Raw genomic sequence first — 25,603 nt, forward strand, 5'->3', positions numbered from 1 at the left:
TGACAGAGCCCTGAAACGGCTCATTCTGGAAGGCACTGAATCTGTCGAACAAAACTGCACAACCCCCTTTATGTGAGAGGGATTTAGCGTAAAGAACTTGACAAACATGTATGGTATAGTCCATTGAACTGTTCAAAGTTAAAGCCTCCTTTCAGGAATTATGTATGACTTTTTTTTTTTTAGAAATCTGTGAAATGTGATACAGTGATCCCTCGTTTATCGCAATAAATGCGTTCCAGACCTGGCCGCGATAGATGAAAATCCACGAAGTAGGGACACCATATTTACAGAACAGTACTATATTGAATTATCGTATGATCACATTCTCTTTTTGTGGGTAAAACTCAAGAAAAATAAATTTACTTGTTTTTTTTTATAGTTTTATTACAAAAAGTGCATTTTATGATGAAATTGATGAAAAAAACAGGAATTTCTTGATATTTTGCATAGAAAAATATCGCGAATCGGTGAAAAATACCGCAAATTGGCGAATTTCCCTTGAATAAGGCTCCAAAGAAAAAATCCGCGAAGTCGTGAATCCACGATAAACGAACCGGGAAGTAGCGAGGGATCACTGTAGTCTTACCCTGTACTGCACTATAATATAAACAACTCTTTTTGCTTATCCCGTAGTGCCCCTTGCAATTTGAACTGACTGCCATTCAGCCCGAGCCATTAGCTTTAGACATCCGCTTACGTACAGATGTTAATCACAGAAGCACGTGAGCGTTTAATGACGCACCTTGTCAACGACATTTGCTGTTGCCAAGTATGTCTTTAAAAGATTTGTTTATATATGAATAAACAGCATAACATGGGAATAAAAATGGTTAAACAATATTTTTAGCTCTGTTGGCCGGCTGGAGGTGCATGTTCATGAACGGCAGGTGTTGCTTTCCACCATATATACAGAAGTGGTAATAACAGCTTAAGGTGCAGTACATATGTCAGCTGCTAGATCAAGTATTCCCTAAGTGTGGTGCGCACACCCCTGGGGCTGCGTGATGTGAAAAATGTAATGGCCTCAAATGAGTGTTTTTTTCCCCTTACAATAAAGATGTGGAAATAAACATTTCCTTTGTAAAATTTAAAATAATTAAAATTACAAACTAAATTAGAATTTCTATTCAAAATGCACTTCACCTTAAATTATTCTCAATGCACCTCGCTGATGACAGCACGCTGAAAAGCTGCGGGAGCTTGGAGCGAGTCAGTCTGTCATAGGTCACAGACGCAGTCCAGCGGAACCACAGCCAACGGGTGCAGAAGAGCGCATGCAGGAGTGAGCTTTCATGATAAGTGAATGATAAATGACCTGCACTTGTATAGCGCCTCTCAGAGTAAGGACTCCAAAGCGCTTTACAATACAATGTATCATTCATCCATTCATACACTCATTCACACACTGATGGTGATGAGCTACGATGTAGCCACAGCTGCCCTGGGGCGCACTGACAGAGGCGAGGCTGCACAAAGCAGTAATTCAGACAGAGCGCTCAGGACTCCTCTGCACCATGAGACCATTTAAGCAGCTGGATGCAAAGATAAGCGATGGCTAGCCTACTCTGTAATTAAAGCATATTTAAATGATTTTAAAACAATAACATTTCTCTAAATTAAAATAGAAGCTTCTATTTAGGGATCATAAATACAGAGCAGTCTCCCCAGTTATGAACCTCACCCCCAGGATTGCTTGTTAGTCCGTGTGGTAGCAGAGTGTGGATTCAGCCAGAACACTAAAACAGCCATGAGCCTGTCTGAGGCAAAATTCAGAGCTTCATCATGACTCCAGGCTTTACAGCAAGCCCCATTAGAGAGCTTTGATTACACACAAGCAGGTGACAGTTCAGGTTTACATTGGAGCAGAAGGAAGGAGACGGCGTGCGTTCTGACCACAGGTTAAATGTTCCTACTTTAAGAGAAACTGTTAAATTACATTGTTTATGTGCTACCTGGGCACTCTAAATTTTAATTTTAAACTAAATCTAAGGACATTTTAATGGTATTGAATGTTTATTAATTACTATTTCAAAAATGAAAGTGATGGGGGGAAAAGGTCGATCATATTTTTTTTAATCCTGTCTGTCAAGGGATTGTTAAGCGTGCCGTCTGATATATATATATATATATATATATATATCAATGTGTGTGTGTGTGTGTGTGTGTATGTATATATGTGTATATATGTATGTATGTGTATATATATATATATATATATATATATATATATATATATATATATATATGTATGTATGTATGTATGTATGTATGTATATGTATATATACAGGTCCTTCTCAAAAAATAAGCATATTGTGATAAAGTTCATTATTGTCTGTAATGTACTGATGAACATTAGACTTTCATATATATATTAGATTCATTACACACAACCGAAGTAGTTCAAGCCTTTTATTGTTTCTAATATTGATGATTTTGGCATACAGCTCATGAAAACCCAAAATTCCTATCTCAAAAAATTAGCATATCATGAAAAGGTTCTCTAACCGAGCTATTAAACTAATCATCTGGATCAACTAATTAACTCTTAACACCTGCAAAAGATTCCTGAGGCTTTTAAAAACTCCCAGCCTGGTTCATTACTCAAAACCACTATCATGGGTAAGACTGCCGACCTGTCTGCTGTCCAGAAGGCCATCATTGACACCCTCTAGCAAGAGGGTAAGACACAGAAAGAAATTTCTTAACAAATATGCTGTTCCCAGAGTGCTGTATCAAGGCACCTCAGTGGTAAGTCTGTGGGAAGGAAAAAGTGTGGCAGAAAACACTGCACAACGAGAAGAGGTGACTGGACCCTGAGGAAGATTGTGAAGAAGGACCGATTCCAGACCTTGGGGGACCTGCGGAAGCAGTGGACTGAGTATGGAATAGAAACATCCAGAACCACCGTGTACACTCGTGTGCAGGAAATGGGCTACAGGTGCCGCATTCCCCAGGTCAAGCCACTTTTGAACCAGAAACAGCGGCAGAAGCACCTGACCTGGGCTAGAGAGTAGTGATGTGTTGGTCGCGAACGAACCGGCTCTAAGAGCCGGCTCTATGAAGTGAACGACGGGGGCCGTCTCGTCATTGGCAGCCGTCACCCTCCCTCCCCTCCTCCTCTTGCTTTGGTGAAAGCCACAGGCGATTGGTCAACATGTGTAACTGCGTGTCCAGACTGTCCACACACAGAGCAGTAGGGGTGGGGAAGAGGGAGGATCAGACTCAGACACACAGCAGAGCGCATACGAGCGGAGGGAGACGAGAGGGAATGAGGAGGAGGAAAAAGGCGAGCGAGAGAGGAAAGTGCGATGAAGACGGTGAGAAAATGAGCGACAGCAGTCGGAAAGTTGAGATTTCTTAAAGTGTTCAGTAAATAAATCCATAAAAAGATAAATATTTGATCAATTGCATTTTTTTACATTAGTAAATCATTTTACATATAGTTTTGCGTTATTTTTGGTGATAAATATACTTTACGCAACAGAAAATCTAAGGGGCCACATGGGAGCCAAAAGAACCGGCTTTCTAAAAAGAGCCGGAATTCCCATCACTACTACAGAGAAGCAGCACTGGACTGTTGCTCAGTGGTCCAACGTACTTTTTTCAGATGAAAGCACATTTTGAATGTCATTCGGAAATCAAGGTGCCAGAGTCTGGAGGAAGACTGGGCAGAGAGAAATGCCAAAATGCCTGAAGTCCAGTGTCAAGTACCCACAGTCAGTGATGGTCTGGGGTGCCATGTCAGCTGCTGGTGTTGGTCCACTGTGTTTTATCAAGGGCAGGGTCAATGCAGCTAGCTATCAGGAGATTTTGGAGCACTTCATGCTTCCATCTGCTGAAAAGCTTTATGGAGATGAAGATTTCATTTTTCAGCACGACCTGGCACCTGCTCACAGTGCCAACACCACTGGTAAATGGTTTACTGACCATGGTATTGCTGTGCTCAATTGGGCTGCCAACTCTCCTGACCTGAACCCCGTAGAGAATCTGTGGGATATTGTGAAGAGAAAGTTGAGAGACGCAAGACCCAACACTCTGGATGAGCTTAAGGCTGCTATCGAAGCATCCTGGGCCTCCATAACACCTCAGCAGTGCCACAGGCTGATTGCCTCCATGCCACGCTGCATTGAAGCAGTCATTTCTGCAAAAGGATTCCCGACCAAGTATTGAGTGTATAACTGAACATAATTATTTGAAGGTTGACTTTTTTTGTATTGAAAACACTTTTCTTTTATTGGTCTGATGAAACATGCAAATTTTTGAGATCGGAATCTTGGGTTTTCATGAGCTGTATGCCAAAATCACCAATATTAGAAACAAAAAGATAATATGTCCCATTTAGTTTTACCAATGTCATAGGAAGCAGATATAATAACTCAGATTTTTTCATTTTCCAGCTCAACGGCAGCACTCAAGTTAAAATGCCCGGCCATTATATCTCTGCCCAGATGTTAGCCCCTCATGTGCCCTCCCTGACAAGCCCCCCATCCTCGCACCTCCGACCAGCAGTTCCCACGGAATCCAAGGCCTCTACCTCTTCGTCTGAAGGGGGAGCTAACTCCCCAACATCACCTAGTGAGTTTGCATACATTTCTACATGATGTTCCTTCAAACATGATGTTTAGATAAAAGGTGCTGATTGAAAGGTCCATGTGGAAATGACAGACTAAAGATTCAAGATTTGTGGATAATTGTTTACTGTCTGCTAGTTCACTGAATAGCTAAATTTAACACCAAACCTATAAAAATATAATGTCTCTGTATGACTGAAAACTTTGTCTTATTGATGAACGTTTAACTCTTTACTGGAAGAATGACCACGTTTGCGGCGTAAACCAAAACCATTTTTCTAAAAAGTAGAAAAAAAGTTTTAAAAGCTGTAAAGTTAAACAAAAGCAACAAAGTTCTAGAAGTGAGAAAAACATTAAAATACTAGAAAGTTAAATAAACAGGAAACTCTTTCTGTTGGAGGGATTTGTGTGGGACTGACACTTTGGTCTGACATATGGATCTCAATATGGAGCTGAGGGGAAAACAAATGCGGGAAGTGTTGAAAAACCACAATTATAAATAAATGAATATTAGCTGCAGTTGAAATACACACGAAGGTCAAATCCGGGTAATATAATGTCACGTTTTGTCAGAGTTTTTGTGTTTTGAGACTTTTGGGAATGATGCGAAACTGATCTAGTAGAAAACCAAAATACTTTTTTTATTTTGTACTAAATCAAGTTATTCAGTCTGTAGACACAGGTCACATTAAAAGGAACTATCTAGTGGTGAAAACTCTTGCATTTTGCTGGTAGAAAGTGTGTGTCAGCTCCATCTGCTCATGTAGGAGTAACAGGAAGAAGTTAGTTAGAGGAAAAGTCACATTATTAGGTAGGTAAACTTAAGACATTTCTGCTTGCAGGAGATAGAAACATGCAGCACATGAATTTTAATTTGATAAATCAGATTCTCTGGTGTGCAACAAGAAATTAGTTTCTTCTCTTTGGTTTATTCGATGGCTGCTCACTAAAGCAGGATTAGTGTCTTAGTGAGGATTTTCAGATGCAGTCTGGGAATTCGAATACGACTAAACGGATTCACTTCGTACCAGAGTCTGTTTCCATGGTAACTGGTGCTGGAAACCTAACCGGATCCAGAGCAGTTTGAGAGATTAGAACACTACCTCTCACGTAGAGTCCTTAAAAATAAAAACTAAAATGACGTGAACCAGTAACTATCCCCTCATCTTTCTCCGACTTTCTGACGGATTCAGAAAACTGTTGTTGACTCTTGTTTGACCCCTTTTTCGGTCGAACGTGCGTTATCTCTCTTTTTTTTTTGTGTTTAATTGGATAAAACTTTACTTTGTTTCTTCAGAGGCTCCACTATGATGAACATGATGCATTAAACACCAACCCCTTTCTAGCTCATCTGTTCTGAGGTGTGAACATGGATTGCCGTAAAGCGTAACTGTTTCTCACAAGATACGTGACTTTGCAAGACTTCAGGTCACTGGCCCTCGCAGACTCGCAGAATTCTCCCCACAAGGAGCAGAGTAGGCTGAGAGAAAGTTCATTCACTCTGGATATGATCATTTTAGCACCTACTGGCTCAGGAATATCATTTAAAAATATGACAGTTACTTAGTGTGCCTTTAGACTTAAACCAATGAGAAATCAATCGTCGTGGAATGAGACTGATTTGGATACAGCTTCTCTCTCCCCTCCTCTTTGTTTGAAAGAAAGAAAGAAAACAATCTTTTCTATAGTGCCTCTCAAGATAAAAATCACAAGGCACTTCACAAAAACAAAACATTTTAAATATAAAAAAGATTTTAAAAAATTAGCTAAAACATGTTTAAAATATGCAAAAATAGACAATTGTGATTTAAAAATGCACAGGAAGAGAGAGAGTGAGAATAGGAAAGAGGGAAATCAGTGAATCCTGGGGAGAACAGAATAAGGAGAGAGTGGAGATGAAGGTCACACCAAAGCCAGCTTGAACAGGTGAGTTTTCAGCTGCTTTTTAAAGGAGACCACTGAGTCCACTGATCTCAGGCTCAGGCAGAGAGAGTTCCAGAGTCTGGGGGCCACAGCAGCAAATGATCTGTCACCTTTGGTCTTTAGCCTGGTGCTGCACAACCAGTAGGCTTTCATCACTGGACCTCAGGGACCTGCTGGGGGTGTAGGGACTAAGAAGATATTAAGTATTACATACCTGACCATTTTCTTCATCTGCTTAACTGCAACCCTCCTTTAGATTATTCATTATTTTTCTATGGCTGCATTCAAATATGGCCGAACTCATTTACATGATCTGTTCTGGAACTGAAAACCCAGTAGTTCCTGCTCATACCCCTCCTCGCCCCCACTCTTCAGTTCTTTCTTTGTCTCAACATGGAGGCCTTTCACATGCAGTCAAAACTCTAAAACTATGTTGTTTCACCAGACACATCTTTCAGACTTTTTATGAAGAGCTTTTTCATTTGTGACCCTGATACACTTTTTAAAAGCTGCATCATACAGCTTTAAGTAAGATTGATTTTTAAAAGTAACATAAGAGTGTATAACACTTATTTAACTCCCTCAGCATACTCTGCTCCTGGGACCCCCCCTGCCAGTCAGTCCTCCTTCGTTGGAGTCACCCCCCGTGACCCAGGTGGACTCTACCAAGCTCAGGTTAGTAAGGCTCATTTGACATTTCCAGACTGATTTACAGAGATGAGCCAAAAAGTCAAAACAACCATTCTGCTGACTCTGAGAATTCAGCTCTGCAGGTTAATGCATATCAGCACTGAGCAATCTAAAGCGTGTAATTTTCCTGGCGATAGGGGGCAGTAGATACCTAAATTGTTGCAAACAAGCAGTAATTTTGTGTTGGAGTAAGACCTTACCAATGGATGCCTATTAGGGTCAAAAAGCAATTCATCCGCTAATCAGTCAATCCACCTAGGATTGACTGATTAGTGGGGAGTGCAAACTTCAGCAAAACAACAAGCACATCAGACTCCCTTTCATCACTAGCAACAAGTGAAGAGGTAATTGTGTAAAACAACATTTAAGAATGAAGAAAGTTTTGTAACTGTTTGTTACAAATCAGTAAATGCATTTTGTCCTCATGGGCTCCCGTAGAAAAGACATGGCATCTAAGGCCCAATCTCAATACTCGCACTTGCACCTTTGCGCCCTTCAATTGCACGTTCCCGGCCAGGGGGGCGAGTGTGTAGGTTGTCCCGATTCTCAAGTGCGGAAGTTGACCACGCCCCCATTGCGCCGTTAACTCATTCACTGCCAGCCGTTTCCTGATCAGTAAAGCCCTGCCAGCGTTTCTCACCGTTTTTACTGTTTTTTAAGAGTCACAGAACGTTGCGCGCTAGGATGATGTCGACGCCAAAACAAAGCGGAGACTCACCTCTTACATCAGGAAGAATCCGTGTGTTTCGATCTTTATTCGTTCTTTCATAATCCGTTGTCGAATTGTGATCGGCAGACACTTTTCCGGTTCGCGCCTCACTTTTTTTTACAGGAACGGCCCAAAACGATCTCCTAACACATGGATTTTCTGCTTCCTTTCGTCGTCACATGATGTGTGACGTATGCGGATGAAGATCGGCATCAGAGCTGAGATGTTTGTTCTCTCAGCGTGGGGGCTCGTTCCAATGCCCAAACAGTAAAAAAAAATGCAAATGACAACAGTGAACGGCTGGATCTAAAATGACGACTTTAGTCATCATCAATGGCAGTGAATGAGTTAATCTGCACTTCACCCAAACTTGGGCAAGGGTATTACCCACTAGTCATTGCTACAGGATAAAAGGCTCAAGTTCCTTTTCTGAAAATATGTATTTTCTAATGAAATTAGTTAATTTTGGGGTGATTAGTTGATGCTCTGAAACTTTTAGTCAAAGCAGCAATAAATGTAAATTTATTTCAAATAACCGTTTGGCTGTTTGTTTAAAAGTTGTTAATAAAGGTTTCTGAAAAAAGTTTCACAGCGACCAGCATTCCGGCATGCGTTGCTCCCTGTCTCAATTCTGCAATTATTTGCACACTTGTGTACTACGCACTCGAACCCTACCGCGCACTTTCTCCAAGTGCACGTTGCTGAAGACCGCAGGGTGCAGTGTGAGTATTGAGATCGGACCTAATACAGCGTCGTCCAGAGACTTAAACCTGCTCTCATGTATTTTAAGACCTGCTTTTTATGGTTATAATGTTACAAAGCCACCAATATTTTTCAACAACTGGGCATCATTTCATTCATTTTCAACAACAGTTTGATGGATATTTCTAGAAATTAGTGGTGCACAATAAACAGATCACATCAAACTCTAAACCTGTGTAAAGTATTGGTAGTTTACATCTTACTTATGAACCGTAAAATGTGAGATTCCATAGAAATATGAAATATCAATGCGATGGATCTTTGAATATTTTAACCAGAAGATCAGAACTTTTTATTGCAGGGATTACGTGACACTTCGTATTAACTCCGAGGAAAGGGAGAGAGTCAGGTTTATAATAGTTAAGAAATTTATTTCTACACAGTTTAAACAAGACTAACTTTAAACACCCTGTGTACTGATGGACTAAGTTGGAGTGAGACGTGAGATGATGGTGTGTGTGGAATGTTGCTATCAGAACCAGCAAATCCGGAGAAGCATTTGTCATATTTTGGTTTACTGGCGAATCAGAATTTGACATGCAAAAGAGGGTTTATACAAACACCACAGAAAACCACGCCTCGCATCAGAAACGAAGGTTCTGATTGGATCAGACAAAAGGAAATGTGTCGTGTGACTTTATCATTACTCTATGTCATTAGTGTCTAGTGCAAATGTCCAGGATTATAATTACTTGTAAAACACTACTGATTACAGGATTATAATATCAAGTAATAACATTGTCATTTCACAGACTGATTGAACATTGGGCTCACATTATTATTAGCAATAACAAACGTTGTTTGATTATGTGTTTATCAAGAGAGTTCTTCGTCTTTGTCTTGAGCTGTAAAAGGTGAAGCAGTTCAGATGAGCAGAGTGCATGAAAGACCTTGGCCAGTATCTCATGTAGATTAGGCCTGTGTCAGAGACTTTATGTCTCTGCTCGAGCAGATGCAGCAGAGACATTCATGACGCTACACTTGATAAAAGTTGTTCTGGGTCACTTGTTCCAGTAGAAACAGATTTAGGTAGAACAGACATCAGTACTGACTGGTTAGAGGAGGGAGGAGAGATGCACGAAAACAACAAGCTGGGAAACCTGCTAAGAAAATGTTCATGGGAATGGCCATTAGGGGCCAGAGAAGTTTGGCATCCTCTTCTCTGGCACTTTGCTCATGGGCATCACGCACAAAGTGGCCAGTGGGGCACAAACCAAACAGGCTTATTAAAAGGAACCCAGGTTGCAAAACCTTGTGGTTCTTAAAAGATAAAAGTTACTATCAATTATATTAAAGTGGTGTAAAAAACCTTCTTAATGTCTTCATTTTTATAAAATTTGTTTAACTCGTAGGTCACCATTGTTGTTAGCGTTGCAATGCACTCTGGGTAGTGACATCATTTGGTTGTACCTCAGTTGCACCGGCCGGCTTTGGGACCCTGTAGTGACTGTTCAGCGACATCAACATGTCATCTGTTCAGCCTTTTCACTTTGAACCAGAGTGAAACATTAATGAGGACATCACTGACGATGTTTCACAAAACGAGCATCAAAATGAAGAGCAAGAAAGGCGGGATGAAGCGAGTGCAGGACAAAACCGGTGGTGCGTGTGCAGCAAATGCATCTCCTTGGTAACCAAGAAGGAGAGTGCTCACATTTTTGTCAGCAGAAGTTAACGGTAAGCTATCGTGTGATCAAACTTATTCAATTACCAATGGTTTTGGAGAATATTGGCATCCAGAGCTGTCATGTGCTTTATAGATGATTAGGATTTTCAGTGAAACGACGTTAATCATTTTTGCAGATATTAAATACTTGGAGAACACTGTATTGCTACAATTACTGCTTGTTTTACTGACGGGAGAGGTGAATGTTCAGCTTCATCCGTAACGAGGTGGTTCGCCCAACATGACAGGAGCGGCAGGAGCGGATTGTCGGCTCAGGAGAGCGTCCAGCGGCTCTTGTCTCTCCGAGGGCGTTTAGGCTCCTTGTGTGGGAAAATGGTCGGTAAAGCATTTACTTTCCACCTTATCTGATACCCAGCCACTCTGGTGAGCTCTATAAGTAGTTGTGGTCGACTATAAGCCTCAAACACATCAGGAGAAAAATGTTGGGAACACAGCCGTGGATCTTTGGGAAGTTGTGTCCGTCTACAGGCACCTTCCCACTGCTTTCTCCTCTTCTTGCCAGTGGGAAAGCTGTGTAAACTCACATCACTCCGCTTGTTGCCCTCTGACTGGAAATTACATCCAAAACCAGCACAATGCAGCATTTAACTTAATTATTAATACGGTGAGCGCGTAAACAATCACTAGCGTCAATAGCTACTCTTCCAAGGGCAACCAATATACGTCATTGCCCCCAGAGTGCATTGCATGCGGAAAACATGGCGTCCTACGTATGTCCAAAAATGTACTAAATATTGTAGATTTATAAATAAACAGCAATATTTTGTGTTTCTAACATCGTATTTTGGTACAACAGAAAACTTGTGGCTTATTTTGGCATAAACAACCTCATAGCTGGAGTTCCTTTAAAAAAAAAAACTTCTGTGAGACGAGCCCCACTTTGTGACCAATAGGTTTATTTAACTGTGCTCAAAATATTATATAGGAATTATATGATCAGTCATGTCACAAACTACATTGTATCCCAAAAGTAGCAGAACAGAATTATTCTGGTTTCTAAGATCTAATCAGAACTGCAATGGTTAATTTTAAAGCCAAAGTGGAAAACATTAAATAGAATGCAGTGTTATTTGGGAATTGTCATGAATGTCGTTGGCGTTTTTTTTTACTTTCAAGTACAAACGGATGAGGACTGCTCTTCTTTAACGGTAGTGTTACAGTTTCAGATGTGTGTTGAACCCTAGGAAAGAAGCAACTGTTGTAAGGCAACATCTGCCTAGCTGTCCAAAGCAATTCAGCTTTTTTTAAGGCATGCTTTTGTTCTTTTTTAAACACAGAAACAGTTTTGTTTACCTGTTTGTAGCAACAGTTTCGCCGACGGCTACCGGCTTCTTCAGGCTGACGCTGATGGTGGCGCGTCACTTCCTTCTCCGTTTATCTGCGGGCAGCAGAGGACGTTGTCGCCCTCTACTGCCCGCTTTCCCCTCTCCGAAAGCGGGCAGTAGAGGGCGACAACGTCCTCTGCTGCCCGCAGATAAACGGAGAAGGAAGTGACGCGCCACCATCAGCGTCAGCCTGAAGAAGCCAGCAGCCGTCGGCGAAACTGTTGCTACTAACAGGTAAACAAAACTGTTTCTGTGTTTAAAAAAGAACGAAAGCATGGATTTAGAAAGACACAGCAAGAACACACCTAAGATGTTTTTTTAAGGCAGTTGTGTAGAAAGTTCTTTATTGATCTTAGCCTGATGAGATTACAGCTAATCACAGAGCATGAAGTAGATTTATGTTGTCTTAAATAGGTCCTTCACTTAGAAACCATATTTTACTTATTGTTTCTGATTATAATCAGTCACTCTGAGTTTTTTTGTTCTGACTGAACATGAAAATAGTCTCCTACACCTATCTCCTGCATTAGCTTCTGATATAAAATAGACGGTGAAACTCTAGGATTTGAAAAGCCTGACAGGTCTACGCCACACTGTCACTTAACATTCATGGACTCACCCATCTTGACTCGCGATAGGGAAGGCTGTTGTTTTAACGTCCAGGAAACGGCAGAGAGCGTCGCGGCTAGTAGAAGCTAACCATTAGCATTAGCAACTCCACCACACAGCAGAACTCCTTCAGTCTTGTGTTGATTTGTGGAGATTAAACATCAACATTGCAGAGCGATCAGAGTGAGTGGTAGAGTTGTGTTGATGTTTTCCCATCCCAGGTGAGATGTCCAAATGTCAGAAATAAGACACCAAATCCCGTCGTCTGATGCTACTTTCTTCCCCGGCAGTACAACAGATCTCAGAAACAACCTTAGATCTCTGCACAGGAGAGTGATGGAACAGCTAAGATAATGAAAACACCTCTCTGTACAGCTTGGTCTACCTAGAGATGCACAATTCCATCCAATGATCAGCCAGTCACGTGCAACATGCAACAAGATTGTACACTCCCTGTTCACTTCCCTCTATGATTGATTATGCTGCCTCAATGCCACCTAGGATTGACTGATTAGTGTTTGTTGTTAGCTTCAAGGGGAACCTGCTGGCTTCATTATCACTTGTAAGTCACTTTGGACAAAGCGTCTGCTAAATACATAAACATGTAAGATGGTCTTTTACATGGTGGCGCAGTGGTTAGCACTGTTGCCTCGCAACACGAAGGTCGCAGGTTCGAAACTCGGCTGCGGCCTTTCTGCATGGAGTTGTGTGTTCTCCCCATGCATGCGTGGGTTTCCTCTGGGTACTCCGGTTTCCCCCACAGATCACAACATGCCCTATAGGTTAAAAAAAAATTGTAAGTCGCTTTGGGTAAAAGCGTCTGCTAAGCACATAAACATAAACATAAACAATGTCAGACAGGACCCAGGATAGTAGACACACATAGTGTGAGGGAGCGTCTGAATATTTAAACAGATTTGTAGGTTCATTTGTCGTCATTTAAGATATTTTTGTCTGAATGAAATGCAGACTGTTTTTTTTTTATAATCCATAAGTATAATATTTGATATTTGCTTCTGCTTTTCTTCCAGTCGTGGTACCTGGGCAACTGAGTGAACTCTGGAGGAAAAATGAAGGTCATGACAGTAATATCCTGGAGGAAAGGAAACAATCTTGTCAGGATATCACCAGAAGAAAAATATACTCCTCACTATAATTTCTATATGTGCTTGTAGCCAGCGGAGACCATCTGTTGGAAGTTGGATAATAATGGTTGTTACAGATGGTCTGTGGAAACAAGCCCAATTTCCACATAAAACCTGTGAATTGGCGCAGATCTCTGGTAGATTCTGATGAACTGCTGAACAGAACCTCACTTCATGACTTCAGATCCTACAAAGCTTGAAACTCAACTGCATCCCAAAAATGAGGTCTGTTGCTTTTGGATGTCAGCTTTTACTCTTGGTCATTTGTTCTGAATCCAGATGAAGGCCTATTTAAGCCCTGACCCCAGCCCCCCAGTCCCCTGAACACTTGGAATGCCTCTCTCTGCTGCAGGTGCTGCTTATAATATATGCAATTAAGCCTCCATTTTTTTCTAAACTGACTAGAAAGCTAGACCCTGTTTACATTTAATGTTTTTTTGCATTTTCTAGCGGTTATTGAATTGAGCTGAAACGGCACATTTAATTCTCTCTTTTCTCCTACTAAAGACTGATTTTTGTCTTTTTTATGGACAATCATGAACATGAAACCATTCATCTTTATGCACGGCTTGCATTTTGTAAATATTTTTTTTCTTTTTACCAGAAATATGAAGTGACAGTGGAATATGAGCTCTTATCAATGGTTTTCCCAGACATTTGAAAGAGTAAACATACTGGATATGTGTTTAATAAAACAACATTATAGCCATGTCTGGTCCTCCCAGAGACACCACGTCCCCGTAAGGTATCCCAACCTTGTAAGGTAAAGACATGCTGAGTTAAGGAGTAGTTCAGAGGGTGAGAGGAGGTCCTTTTGAAGTGTGTTTGTGAGCAGTAAAGCAGCTGGGCACATCTTGGCAAGAACAACAAGGGAGGCCCATCTAGTTGATGTTTATACATTTGGTAATATGAATAATTAATCCCTGGGATTGAGACAGTGAGAGGACGCTTTGATGCAGTCAGTTATTTTCCCTCACAGCCAGATGAAACGATGACGTCATGCTCATCCCCAAACAGGCTGTGTGTGTTTCATCTGAGCGTGGTGTAAGCAGTGTGTGTGGTGTTTAGGTCATTGACGGAGCTGTCTCTAGTCTGGTGTTGTAGGAGAACTTGTTTGCTCTCTTTTCACAGCACATGAGAGGCTTTGATAATGCTGAATATAATCAATAATGCGTTCTGAGCGCTGACTCTAGCACCTGTTTAAAGGTCTGATTGAACCAATGCATCATTTGCCCTCCATCATGAGGTAGATTTGACAGCTCCGAACCATGTGCACCTGAAGCAACAGAAGCCATATTTCAAACACCATGATGGACCTTTTTATGGAATAATTATGCAAGATTAGCAAGCAACAGTGGCACTGTTCCCTTTTCTCCATATGAGCTATAAACTGCACCTTCACATCTCTCCTCTTATATGGGCCATTCCCATCTGTACCGGGTCGGCCCGGGCCGGGTAGCCCCAGTCGGCCCCAGCCTGGCCCGGTTGATTCCACACATCCTTGCCTTAAGCCCATGTGGGCTGATTCTACCCACCAATCAGAGGCTTGCTCTAATGGAAGGTGTGAGTTTGCTGTCAGCAGTGGGTGTGTTGGCCCTGGTCGGCCTGAAGCAGACCCCCTCGAGAAGAGGGCTGAGAATTAGACTTGTGGGCCATTCCCATCTGTACCGGGTCGGCCCGGGCCGGGTAGCGTAGGTTGTTTACATATCTGGGTGGCCTGGTATTTTTCCGGGCCAACCAAGGCTCATTCTCAACCCTCTTCTCGAGGGAGTCTGCTTCAGGCCGACCAGGGCCGACACACCCACTGCTGACAGCAAATTCACACCTTCCATTAGAGCAAGCCTCTGATTGGTGGGTAGAATCAGCCCATTCACACCTTCCATTAGAGCAAGCCTCTGATTGGTGGGTAGAATCAGCCCACATGGGCTTAAGACAAGGATGTGTGGAATCAACCGGGCCAGGCTGGGGCCGACTGGGGCTACCCGGCCCGGGCCGACCCGGTACAGATGGGAATGGCCCATTGGTTGGCCCGGAAAAATACCAGGCCACCCAGATATGTAAACAGCCTACGCTACCCGGCCCGGGCCGACCCGGTACAGATGGGAATGGCCCATTGACTGACACATCACACCTTATTCTCACTTTGCTTTGAAGGAGAAAATCCTGAGTATATGGACGTTTTCTTAAAGAGAAAGTTCTTTGTTGACATATGTTGTTTTTATGCAGCTGTGAAACAGCCTGTATTTGTCTCTACGTGTAAAAGAAAGCAAAACCGATTTCAGATTAACAGCTCAGCTGGTTATGTTGAGTTGTAAGGGATCATTAAAGAGGATCTCTGAGGTCAGCCAGATCACCATGACAACAGTGATTTGACAGATTCCTTTTCTGATGAAATCCAGGAAGAACAATCAGAAATAAACAGCATTTCTATGTCCTCATAGTTCTGTCTGATACTGGAACAATCTAATCAAATAGATGCAAAAACCCTGAAGGTTTAAAGAGTTTTTATTGTAGGTCTTCCTTAAAGTATACCAGAGTTTACAGTATTACTGTCAGCCTAAAAGATGTATTGTGTTATTACAGGTAATTTAGGGCATTTTAAAAGTTTCAACTATATTTTTTAACATTAGTTGCAGGTTAAGATCTGGCTTATGTAATATTTATGTGTGGCTATAAACCAAGTAACAAAGTGATGTAAACAAGAAGAAGCAGCTGTTTGGATTGCTGGTGTACCTTATTACCTGCTCCACTGTCATCTTCAGGCGGAGCTCTGATGGTTAATTAGACGGTGTCATTTTGATTTTACAGTTTTGATTCCCGACCTAAACAGCTGCAGGTATTAACTCATTCACTGAAACTGTTTCCTCGTTTGTTTTGACTGGGAATGTCGTTTTTCTTATCAGGACCTTTCTTTCCATCCTTTCCCTCTTGTGCAGCCCACGGTTCTTCAGAATGACATCCCACAGTGAGCACAGAAAACAAAACACTTTAAAGACAAAATCTTGAGAGGAGATTGTTTGACAGCAAAATAAAAATGCCAAAGTGGCCCCTTTTGGCAAAATTTTCTGCCTTTTTTTTTTGGTAATTTTTTTAGAAGGGTAAAATATAACATATTAGATTTCGCCCTGCGATGGACTGGCAACCTGTCCAGGGTGTACCTCGCCTGATTGCCCATTGACCGCTGGAGATAGGCACCAGCGACCCACCCCCCGCGACCTTGCGTGGACAAGCGGGTTCAGAAGATGGATGGATGGATGGATATTAGATTTCTTTAGTAATCTATTTAAAAAGATTTAGTAGAATACAATTCTTACTGCACTTAAAGAGAGAAAAAACAGGCCTTGACATAATGGTGCATTTTTCATACAATATAAATGTTTAAAAAGTTGGTAATCAGAGATGAAATTACATAAAATATTTATTAGAAAGGAGGTAAGGCACGAACAAAAGTGAGATAACCAAAGCAAGTCAAGACTTTGCAGAGGATAAAATCGTGTTTCTGTTCCCATCAGCTGACGGGTGGATCAGTAAACTGCTCAGAAATCGCTAACATCACTTTTCTAAGTGATTGATGCACACAGAGGACTATAACCCAGAGCCTCCTTTATTAAACAGAAAGATCCAACTTCAGGTGCATCTTCACGCTGAACTGTGGTTGGCTCAATATTCACTGAGTTTTAAACTTTTCTCCAGTGTTTGCACAAAATGGGACCAAATAGAGAAATCGTGTGATGCAGCGTGAAATTCCACCATTAGATGGCTTTAAACCAGGGGTGTCAAATATGCGGCCCGCGGGCTGGATCTGGCCCGCAAGCGGATTAAATCCGGCCCCCGAGATGGTTGTGTAAACTTTATTTTCATACTTTACAATGTAGAGTGAAAATAAACGTATCTTTGTGAGCAACTTTTCTCTGTAATGAGTATAAATAAAACAAAGCTGCGCTCAAGGCTCACACAAGAACTTGAATCACATCCTGAAGTTGGCCGCCACTCAGGGTGTGACTTCTGATATTGATGTTCTGGTGAAAGCTAAAACATGTAAAGTAAAATGAGTCAAATATACTTTAAGTGCTGCATGAAACTGATCTTGCCATGTGATCAGTAAGCTCTTTGAATCACTAAGGAATGTTTTTTTTTATTTGTTGATTTTTTTATTTTTTTTTTTTCAAATTTTTCAAGTACACTTCAGGTGTTGTACTTGTGTTACACTGTCCTCAGGCTCCAGCCTTGTTTTATATTGATTGTATTAAAACAAAGAAAACAATCTGAAGTTTTTTTTTTTTTTACCGGTCTGGCCCACTTGGGACTAGATTTCCCTCAATGTGGCCCCTGAGCTAAAATGAGATTGACACCCCTGCTTTAAACAGAATAACTGCATTTAAATAAACATTTTGTTCAAAGTAGAATTCAGTCATGATAAGAGCTAAAGCCAGATTGTACCAAGCCTTACCAGAACTTTTTGTGGAGAAGAGGGGCCTTTTCATTTGCCCCCCTAACTCTGAAATACACTCTTAAGTCTGTACTGAAGGCCTGTCTTTATCTTTTAGCTTTTGGTCAGTGAACCAGTTTTTCCACCTGTCGCTCACCTATGTGTGTTTTATTCTACTCTGCTTTCTCCGTTCACCTTTCTTATCTATCAGTATTTTTTATGTTTAATTCACATTTTTAGTATTTCACTAATACTGTATTTAACCTTACTTTGTCACTTTGTCTGCTCTTCTATTCAGCCATTTTTACCGTGGACCGTCCTTGTTTGTTTTTGAGCATCACCTTGGTCAGCTGTGATGCTGTTTTTAAATGTTCTCAATAAATAACGTCAGTATGGTAGTTTCTTTAAAACTGATCCAGGCTGACAAAGTGCAGCTTGTCAGGTTGGGGTAATTACCTCACTGCGTTCTCCTGTCGTAGTCAAAAACAGAGTAACTGATACAGAAATTTAAGAATGGTACCTTTTTGATCTCATTTTAAATGAGCAGTCGATAGTTTTATTATTATTATTTATTTAAATATAAAGTCACTTTTAATGTTGTTTGGGATTTTTGACACTGTGCATTGTTGCAGTCAGAATGGGCGTAGCAGGGAGGCGTTCATGTTTATGATATGTGTAAAATACACTATATTTTTTATATACTACATATTTAGTCCCACAGATACAGTATTTGTATTGGATTCAGATTCTTGATTATTTGAAATTATGCACCTGCAGCCAAGATGCTGCATTTGATCTGCTTTATTTTTGTCTGAACATGCATGTGATGCATTATGACGGTACTTTGAGGGAAGCTTTGTTCGGAGGTCATCGGAAACCCAACTCTTTGAACCTTTGCAGTTTTGCTGCAGAAATCCGACCAAATGAATAAAGAGTATATATAGCTTTAAAGCACTGACACTAGGGTCACATGGTTCCTAAATCGGTCTTCTTTGAACCTACTCAGCCAATTAAAGCTGAACCACCCCCTCCTGTTCACAGGCACCTTTTCTCTCTATCTTTATTGGGATGTAAATAAATTTTGTGCCAATATGGTTACAAACCACTGGGGCAAAAGAAAGTTGGCCTGAAGCTTTAGTGTTCTGTTTGGCGGTGCGCTAACTTGAAGAATGCATTGCTCAGCAGGATGATGCGCATCTGCATGACACCAGTGGATAGTGGATGGAAGGGCTGTTTTTGTTTGAACTCTCTTAATAGCCATGCTCTCTTGCACAACAATTCACGAAACATAATGTGCCTTTTACAGCTAGAAAACAAATTGTTTATTGAAAATCTATCTGGTGTTTGCGCCTATAAAAGCTGCAGGTGGGTTTGTTGCTAACCAGCGTTGCAGGCTAACAGATTAAAGTTGAAGTCTGGGGGAAGTGGAAGGCTCTAAAGGATGAAATGGTTTCATTTTCTTCTACAAGAGAGAATTTGGAAGGAGGATGTTTGTTGTTTTCTGGATTGACTGATTGTCTGAAGTGAGTGGTGACTGTAAGGTAAATGTGGAACATCAATCACACACTTACTAGTGTGGGTGTGTGTTGTGGATGAAGAAGGTTTGGAGCATGGTGGATTCTGAAAGATATGTTGGTGTCCTCCCTAAATGTTCACAAGATAAACATTTTTTCTGACATTCTGCATACCTTTGTTACATTTTTAAGTAATGCTTGCTGTGTTAGTTGCATGAATAATGAAATAATGCAAGCAGCATCGTTGTCAGTATTGCAAAAAAAATTTTGGCTAGCATTCAGCCAGTGAGGCCAAGCTGCTAAAAGCTAACAATATTTCAAACATATTCACTTTTAGACTTCCAGGCTTCTCCAACTCTCTGACTCCTCAGGAGTTCATCACACATGTGGGCAGTCTTGTCACCAGACCAAAGGCCACGCATCCTGTTTCTACTCAGCTTGGATTTTAACTTCAATTTTTCTTTCAAATACTATTGTCATAATCTTCCTTGTTGAATAATCGCTTTAAAACACAGCAATATGTATAAAATATTTATAGTTTTTAACTTAATCTTGATTGAGAATGATGTTGATTAAATTTATTTTATGGGTCTTTAAATAGTGGCTACATCCCACAATAAATTGATGAAGAAAACCGAGAAATTGTGATTTTAGAAGTGAAATTGACAATTAATGAATGTGGAGGATTGAGATTGCAACACATTTAAAATAGATGCAATATTAGGCTCATTATGTATTTCATTAACTTCAGTTTCGTTTTGCTGTTGTACTACTCTATAATGTAATTTTTCTTTAAACTCTGAAGGAATGCTGCCGTTTCTGTGTCTGTCCTAATAAAATAAAATTTTATGGCATAAAGATCACACCTGAAAGTATTTTTGGTGGGGGCAGAAAAAAGCCATACATGATGGCTTTATATGACTCTGAATCAGGACTTGGTAAGAGGTCAGTGATAGAAGTCCTCTCCCCTCCATTGTTCAGAGCGCTGAGGTGAGACATGGGCTGTATAAATGTAGACGAACAGATTAGGTCCAAAGTGAGTTGAACAGCAACACACGGTCTACTAGGTAAACCTGATCAGGTTGGATGTTAACTAAACAATAATCTATCCATAAAGGGATGGGTACATCGCCTAACATCTGGTTATTTTACTTAACATCTGAGTTACAGTGGGTTGCATCTAACATCCTTTTACATTGTCTTCCACCTGGTTACATTGACATCTAATTGCATCTAAACTTGGGTCACATGACCAAACATGTGGTTATATTATCTAACATCTGGTTACATTGCTTAAGATTGGGTTACATTTTCTAAATTCAGGTTAAAGCTTTAAATCTCTTGTTACATCTAAAACCTGGTTACATAACCCCATATACAGCTTCAAACATCTGGTTACATCTTCTGTCATCCCATCATCTGGTTACTCGTTATATTTCCTTATATTTGGTTAAATTTATTAGCATCTGGTTACCTCATCTAACATCTGATTACATTGTAATTATTATAATGATTTTATTTTTTTTTATTTTTTTTTTTGGTTAGACTCAACCATAGTTGGATTTCTTCAAGCCTTTCGAGCATTAAAGGTGCATTATGTAAGAATGTAGTGAGAAAATTCCAAAAGAGTTTCTTTCTGTCATTTTGGAAGGAAGGTTGTACTGAAACATATTTCATATCCAGCTGTGGGGATTGTCTGTTTTTCTCCTTTCAAAACAAGGAAGGAGGGACGTAACTTCTGTTTACCATCAGTGAGTGTGGGGGTGCCGTGTCCAACTATTGTAATTTGACGACGGCCGGCAAAAGCTCCAGAGTTGTTTTATTGGTTGCAGGAACCAAATTTTACCACAGGATGCAATTTTTACTTCATTTCTACATAATGCACCTTCAACCCTCTGGAGGCAGGCGTTGCAGATTAGCAACGTTAAAACCTACCTACCTGGTTACTCCACATATGTATTTCATGAGCATTTTTTAACTCGGAAGTACCCCTGAAGGACTTAATCCGGGCGTACACTGCGACTTTTTCACTTTTTTGAGCTGATTTTCCACTCGTGCGAGAATCCACGAGATCGGGGCGAGTTTTGCGCCGAGCGTCGTGTAGTGTACAGGGGGTTACGAGAGGCGATTAACACCACGTGACCAGCTGCCGATCAGCAGTCGTGAGCTCGCACGGACTTCTGGCGTGTTTAATATTTCGCTCGTCCCTCGTGAGGGTATCGCACTGTTGAAGCGGCGCTGCGAGCAGCTGCGACCCAAAATGTATCAGAACCGCTCACGGCGCATGCGCAATCCTGCATCAACGCCGCTCGCCCGCTATTTCCCTAATAACACACGTTGTTCGTTTTTGTTTCTACAAGTTTTTTTACTCACAAGGATTGTCAAGAAAGCGTGTTTGTCGTGTTCATGTCAACTTAAACTGATCACAAAACACAGATTTACTTTCTTTATTTCGTTTTCCTCATCCAACCCCCATAAATCCCTGTGTGTCCTCCTGCAGCACTCCCGAAGGACAACAGGCAAGACAAGACAAAAAAGGCTGACGTGTTGAGTAAAAACTGCTATTTTTAGCATATTTTTAGGGCCGACGTGTTGCTACCAGACGTACAGTGTGAGCAATCAGGTCGCAACCGAGAACTGGGTCGTGCAGTGTGAGCACATGACTCGTGAGATCTGCCCTGCGAGGAAGTCGTACAGTTTGAGCTGAAGCTGAGGGCTACGAGTGAAAAAGTCGCACGGCGTACGCCCAGCTTTAGTTGTTCGTCCTTTTATCAAAACTTATTTTGGGCAAATCTGCAACGCCTGCCTCCAGAGGGTTAAAATAACACTGATAAGGTCACATTAGGGTTCAACTACAACCAGCATTGGTTTTTTGGAAGTATTTTGATTTGAGTCGCTTTGTGTTTACCCCTTATTAACAATTGGGATGGTGACCTGCTAAAGAACACATACAGACCTTTGGCTCCAACAGTCCGATCACAGCAGGATAATGTGAGAAAAAGGGGCAAATGTTTGTGAAAAGGAGAACATTAAGTACAGTTGTGTCATGTGATCATTTGGATGAACTGTGATGTTTCAGTGGTAGAGGGGTTTGTGATGTGTACCTGGGTCATTTGTATGATTAATACGTGGATAGAAATTAAATTAATCAGATAATTCCTGAAGAATGGTGAATTGTTAGAATATTGTTGAGTGTGTACACACCTGTCATGATCTACATTAGAACATCAGAGTTCCCATTTCTGTTTTCCATTTGCTAATAATTCTGATCTTTAATACTTCAGACTGAAAACATTCAAACTCACCCATTTTCCCCTGTGATGTTTGAGTGTCTCCATCAGACAAAACACACATTTACTCATGTTTTTTTTTTTACTATCTTTTATACTATTTACCAGCGCGGTAGAAGGTATGCTGCTGTAAATAAAAGGAACGTTGCTTAGGACTTCCTGAGACCAGAACAACATTCTTTCTCAGTTCAATGCAAAACAGTTTTACCAACTGTAATATGTGCCAAGTTCCACATTGTTCAGTATAATTCAAGTCACGGGAAAATCTGTACAGCTTGGGGTTTGATAGGATGGTGAGTGTTTAATAAGAACTGCTGATTGCATTCAAGTTGAGGAGACGCATCATTTAGTGCTTCCCAAGTAACAGCCACTTAGTGCTTATATATCCATATTGTGAGGACAAGTACATCGTGTACTTATCTAGGTTTGGCTGATGTAGTAGTATAGCACAGAAAATAAACGGCTTGCTTGTTTTTTTTTTTTTTTGTTTTGTTTTGTTTTTTGTTGTTTTCACTTACTCCCTGAAGCAAAGACAAAAACAAATGCCCTCTTTAGTCAGGAGGCTCTAGAACCGCAGGCAGGGTAGGATTTGTTTACTGGATACTATTAACGCATAAAATAAATAAAAAGTTTGTTATCAAATATGAACCGGTGCCCAACAGACTACGTAACATCCATTTGATCAATGAAAGGAATTTAAAAAGTGAAACCAGCAAGCTCAGCTAAATGCTAACATGCTGTTCATACATGGGTGTGCTTATTGAACCTGGTGGCGTTTCAAAAGCCCCATTCCCACCTGTACCGGGTCGGCCCGGGCCGGGTAGCGTAGGTTGTTTACATATCTGGGTGGCCTGGAATTTTCCCGGGCCAACCAAGGCTCATTCTCGGCCCTCTTCCCGAGGGGTACTGCTTCAGGCCGACCAGGGCCAACACACCCACTGCTGACAAGAAATTCACACCTTCCATTAGAGCAAGCCTCTGATTGGTGGGTAGAATCAGCCCATTCACACCTTCCATTAGAGCAAGCCTCTGATTGGTGGGTAGAATCAGCCCATTCACACCTTCCATTAGAGCAAGCCTCTGATTGGTGGGTAGAATCAGCCCATTCACACCTTCCATTAGAGCAAGCCTCTGATTGGTGGGTAGAATCAGCCCATTCACACCTTCCATTAGAGCAAGCCTCTGATTGGTGGGTAGAATCAGCCCACATGGGCTTAAGACAAGGATGTGTGGAATCAACCGGGCCAGGCTGGGGCCGACTGGGGCTACCCGGCCCGGGCCGACCCGGTACAGATGGGAATGGCCCAAAAGTGTGTGAATTAGGGCCCTTTTGGCTTTCCATACTTCCCCCTGCCTGGTACTCATGTTTACTGCTACAGGTTTCTTCAGACATCTTCTACTCATTTTTTCTGTTTTAGCGTTTTAACAAAAAGAAGTAAAGACCAATGTCCAATTCTGGCCGAGCAGTGATTTCCTGTGACTAATGCTTTCTTGGACTGGTGCAATGGACCAGACTTCTGTATTATGGTTCAGTGATGCATAAGCAATCCCCTCGCTCTCTCTCTCTCTCTGATATCAATAATCAATAGATAATCGGTTCATAGAGAGATCCTCTAGTGCCTGAAAACAAAAGACAACCTGGTGAAGTAGAATTATCTGTCTCGGTTTAGTTTTTTTTTCTGCATCGGACTGTCTTATCTCTTCCCAGATTAGAACTACATCATATGTACAACGTTGGTTTTTGTCCTTTTCTAACAGATAAGTGTACTACAATGTTCTGGTCCAGCATTTCACCTTTTCCAGGGTTCCTCTAAAGAACTCTATCATTGTGTCAACAAAAAGAATCAAAAACAATAAGATGGAGAAAACCGATGCATCTGTTTTTTTTTTAAACTGGACCTCTGACTTGGAAGGTTACTGAGAAAGGGCTACAGCTTTAGGCTACAACTCTTTTAAAAATCTGAATTTTTTTATTTGTTTTTTGCATGCATGCTTTTGCAGCAAACACCTGTATTTGCCATCTGTTTCCCATATTGGTGTATGTTTCCTTATGAATGTATCATACTTTGACAAATTTCATAAACATATGCACCCAAAATTTTATTAATCTGCTGTGGGGAAATTAGCATTTGATAATATGCATTTAGACCCATATTTACCATTTGTATAAGAGTCTAATGAATTTATTACTGGAAATGTAAACGTTTCCTTATGCAAAAATTATGCCATTATTAAACAAGCTATTCAACTACTCATTACTCTTGTTTGTTTCATTTGAGTGTTTATAACCTGTTTTTGAAAGAGTTTGCAACATTTAGAAGCTTTGCATTTTATGTAATGCACATACATGCAAGCAATGTGGGCTACATTGATAATTGGTCTGATGTGAAGAAATTACATCCATCCCTCTTTGGATGGAGCAGCTCTTCTTTCTAGGAACATGGCCAATTTTATTAATCCTCCATGACAACCCAGGGTCCAGACCAGGAAGCAGAGCACCATCTGCAGCTTCTGTACTGTTACCCACCCACTACCCCATTTGAGACAGTTTTCTGCCCACGGCCAAAATCAAACGGACTAAAAATCAGGCTTAATAGAGCTAATCATAGAAATCTCAAAAATTAGAACAAATTTGACTGAGCAGAAAACTATAACAAATATGTGGTTTATTGAACATTAGGTCCATTTTTTCTAAGACTTTGTTAGTTAATGAGTTGATTATAATCAGATATCTTTGCTCTCTCAGAATCTTGGCTGCATCAAGAGGACTATGTTAGTTTAAATGATTCAACTTTATCATATTGTTCGAAGTACAGGGCGAGGAGGGGGGAGTAGCAACCATTTTTCATTCAGACCTGTTAATCAATCCCTTACCAGCTAATAGTTTTTTTTAACATCGTATTCTTAGTTTTCCTAATCCAGATTGCAAAACTGTAAAACCACTCTTG

General features: G+C 40.9%; 1 protein-coding gene and 1 long non-coding RNA gene across 5 annotated transcripts in view; one reads left to right on the forward strand and one right to left on the reverse strand.

Annotated features, from left to right (window-relative positions):
• The window catches only part of nfic (nuclear factor I/C), a 37,622-nt gene extending 17,394 nt beyond the window's left edge, over positions 1 to 20,228 (forward strand). For 3 of the 4 annotated variants that reach the window (XM_015974233.3, XM_015974235.3, XM_054749587.2), the window contains 2 exons: positions 4,399 to 4,576; positions 13,309 to 20,228. In XM_015974233.3, coding sequence (XP_015829719.1) covers positions 4,399 to 4,576; positions 13,309 to 13,433 — 303 coding nt within the window. In that variant the 3' untranslated portion in view covers positions 13,434 to 20,228. Of the gene's footprint in view, positions 1 to 4,398; positions 4,577 to 7,081; positions 7,171 to 13,308 lie in introns of all 4 variants that reach the window. The other variant, XM_015974234.3, reaches the window with a different exon arrangement.
• A 2,895-nt stretch (positions 20,229 to 23,123) lies between these two features.
• On the reverse strand, positions 23,124 to 25,213 carry LOC139063567 (uncharacterized). The gene is made up of 2 exons (XR_011516940.1): positions 23,940 to 25,213; positions 23,124 to 23,451 (listed from the first exon to the last, which is right to left on the reverse strand). It is a non-coding gene; the product is annotated as an uncharacterized lncRNA (long non-coding RNA).
• Positions 25,214 to 25,603: the final 390 nt, after the last annotated feature.

This window comes from Nothobranchius furzeri, chromosome 16 (assembly GCF_043380555.1).
Source record: "Nothobranchius furzeri strain GRZ-AD chromosome 16, NfurGRZ-RIMD1, whole genome shotgun sequence".
Classification (NCBI taxonomy): domain Eukaryota; kingdom Metazoa; phylum Chordata; class Actinopteri; order Cyprinodontiformes; family Nothobranchiidae; genus Nothobranchius; species Nothobranchius furzeri.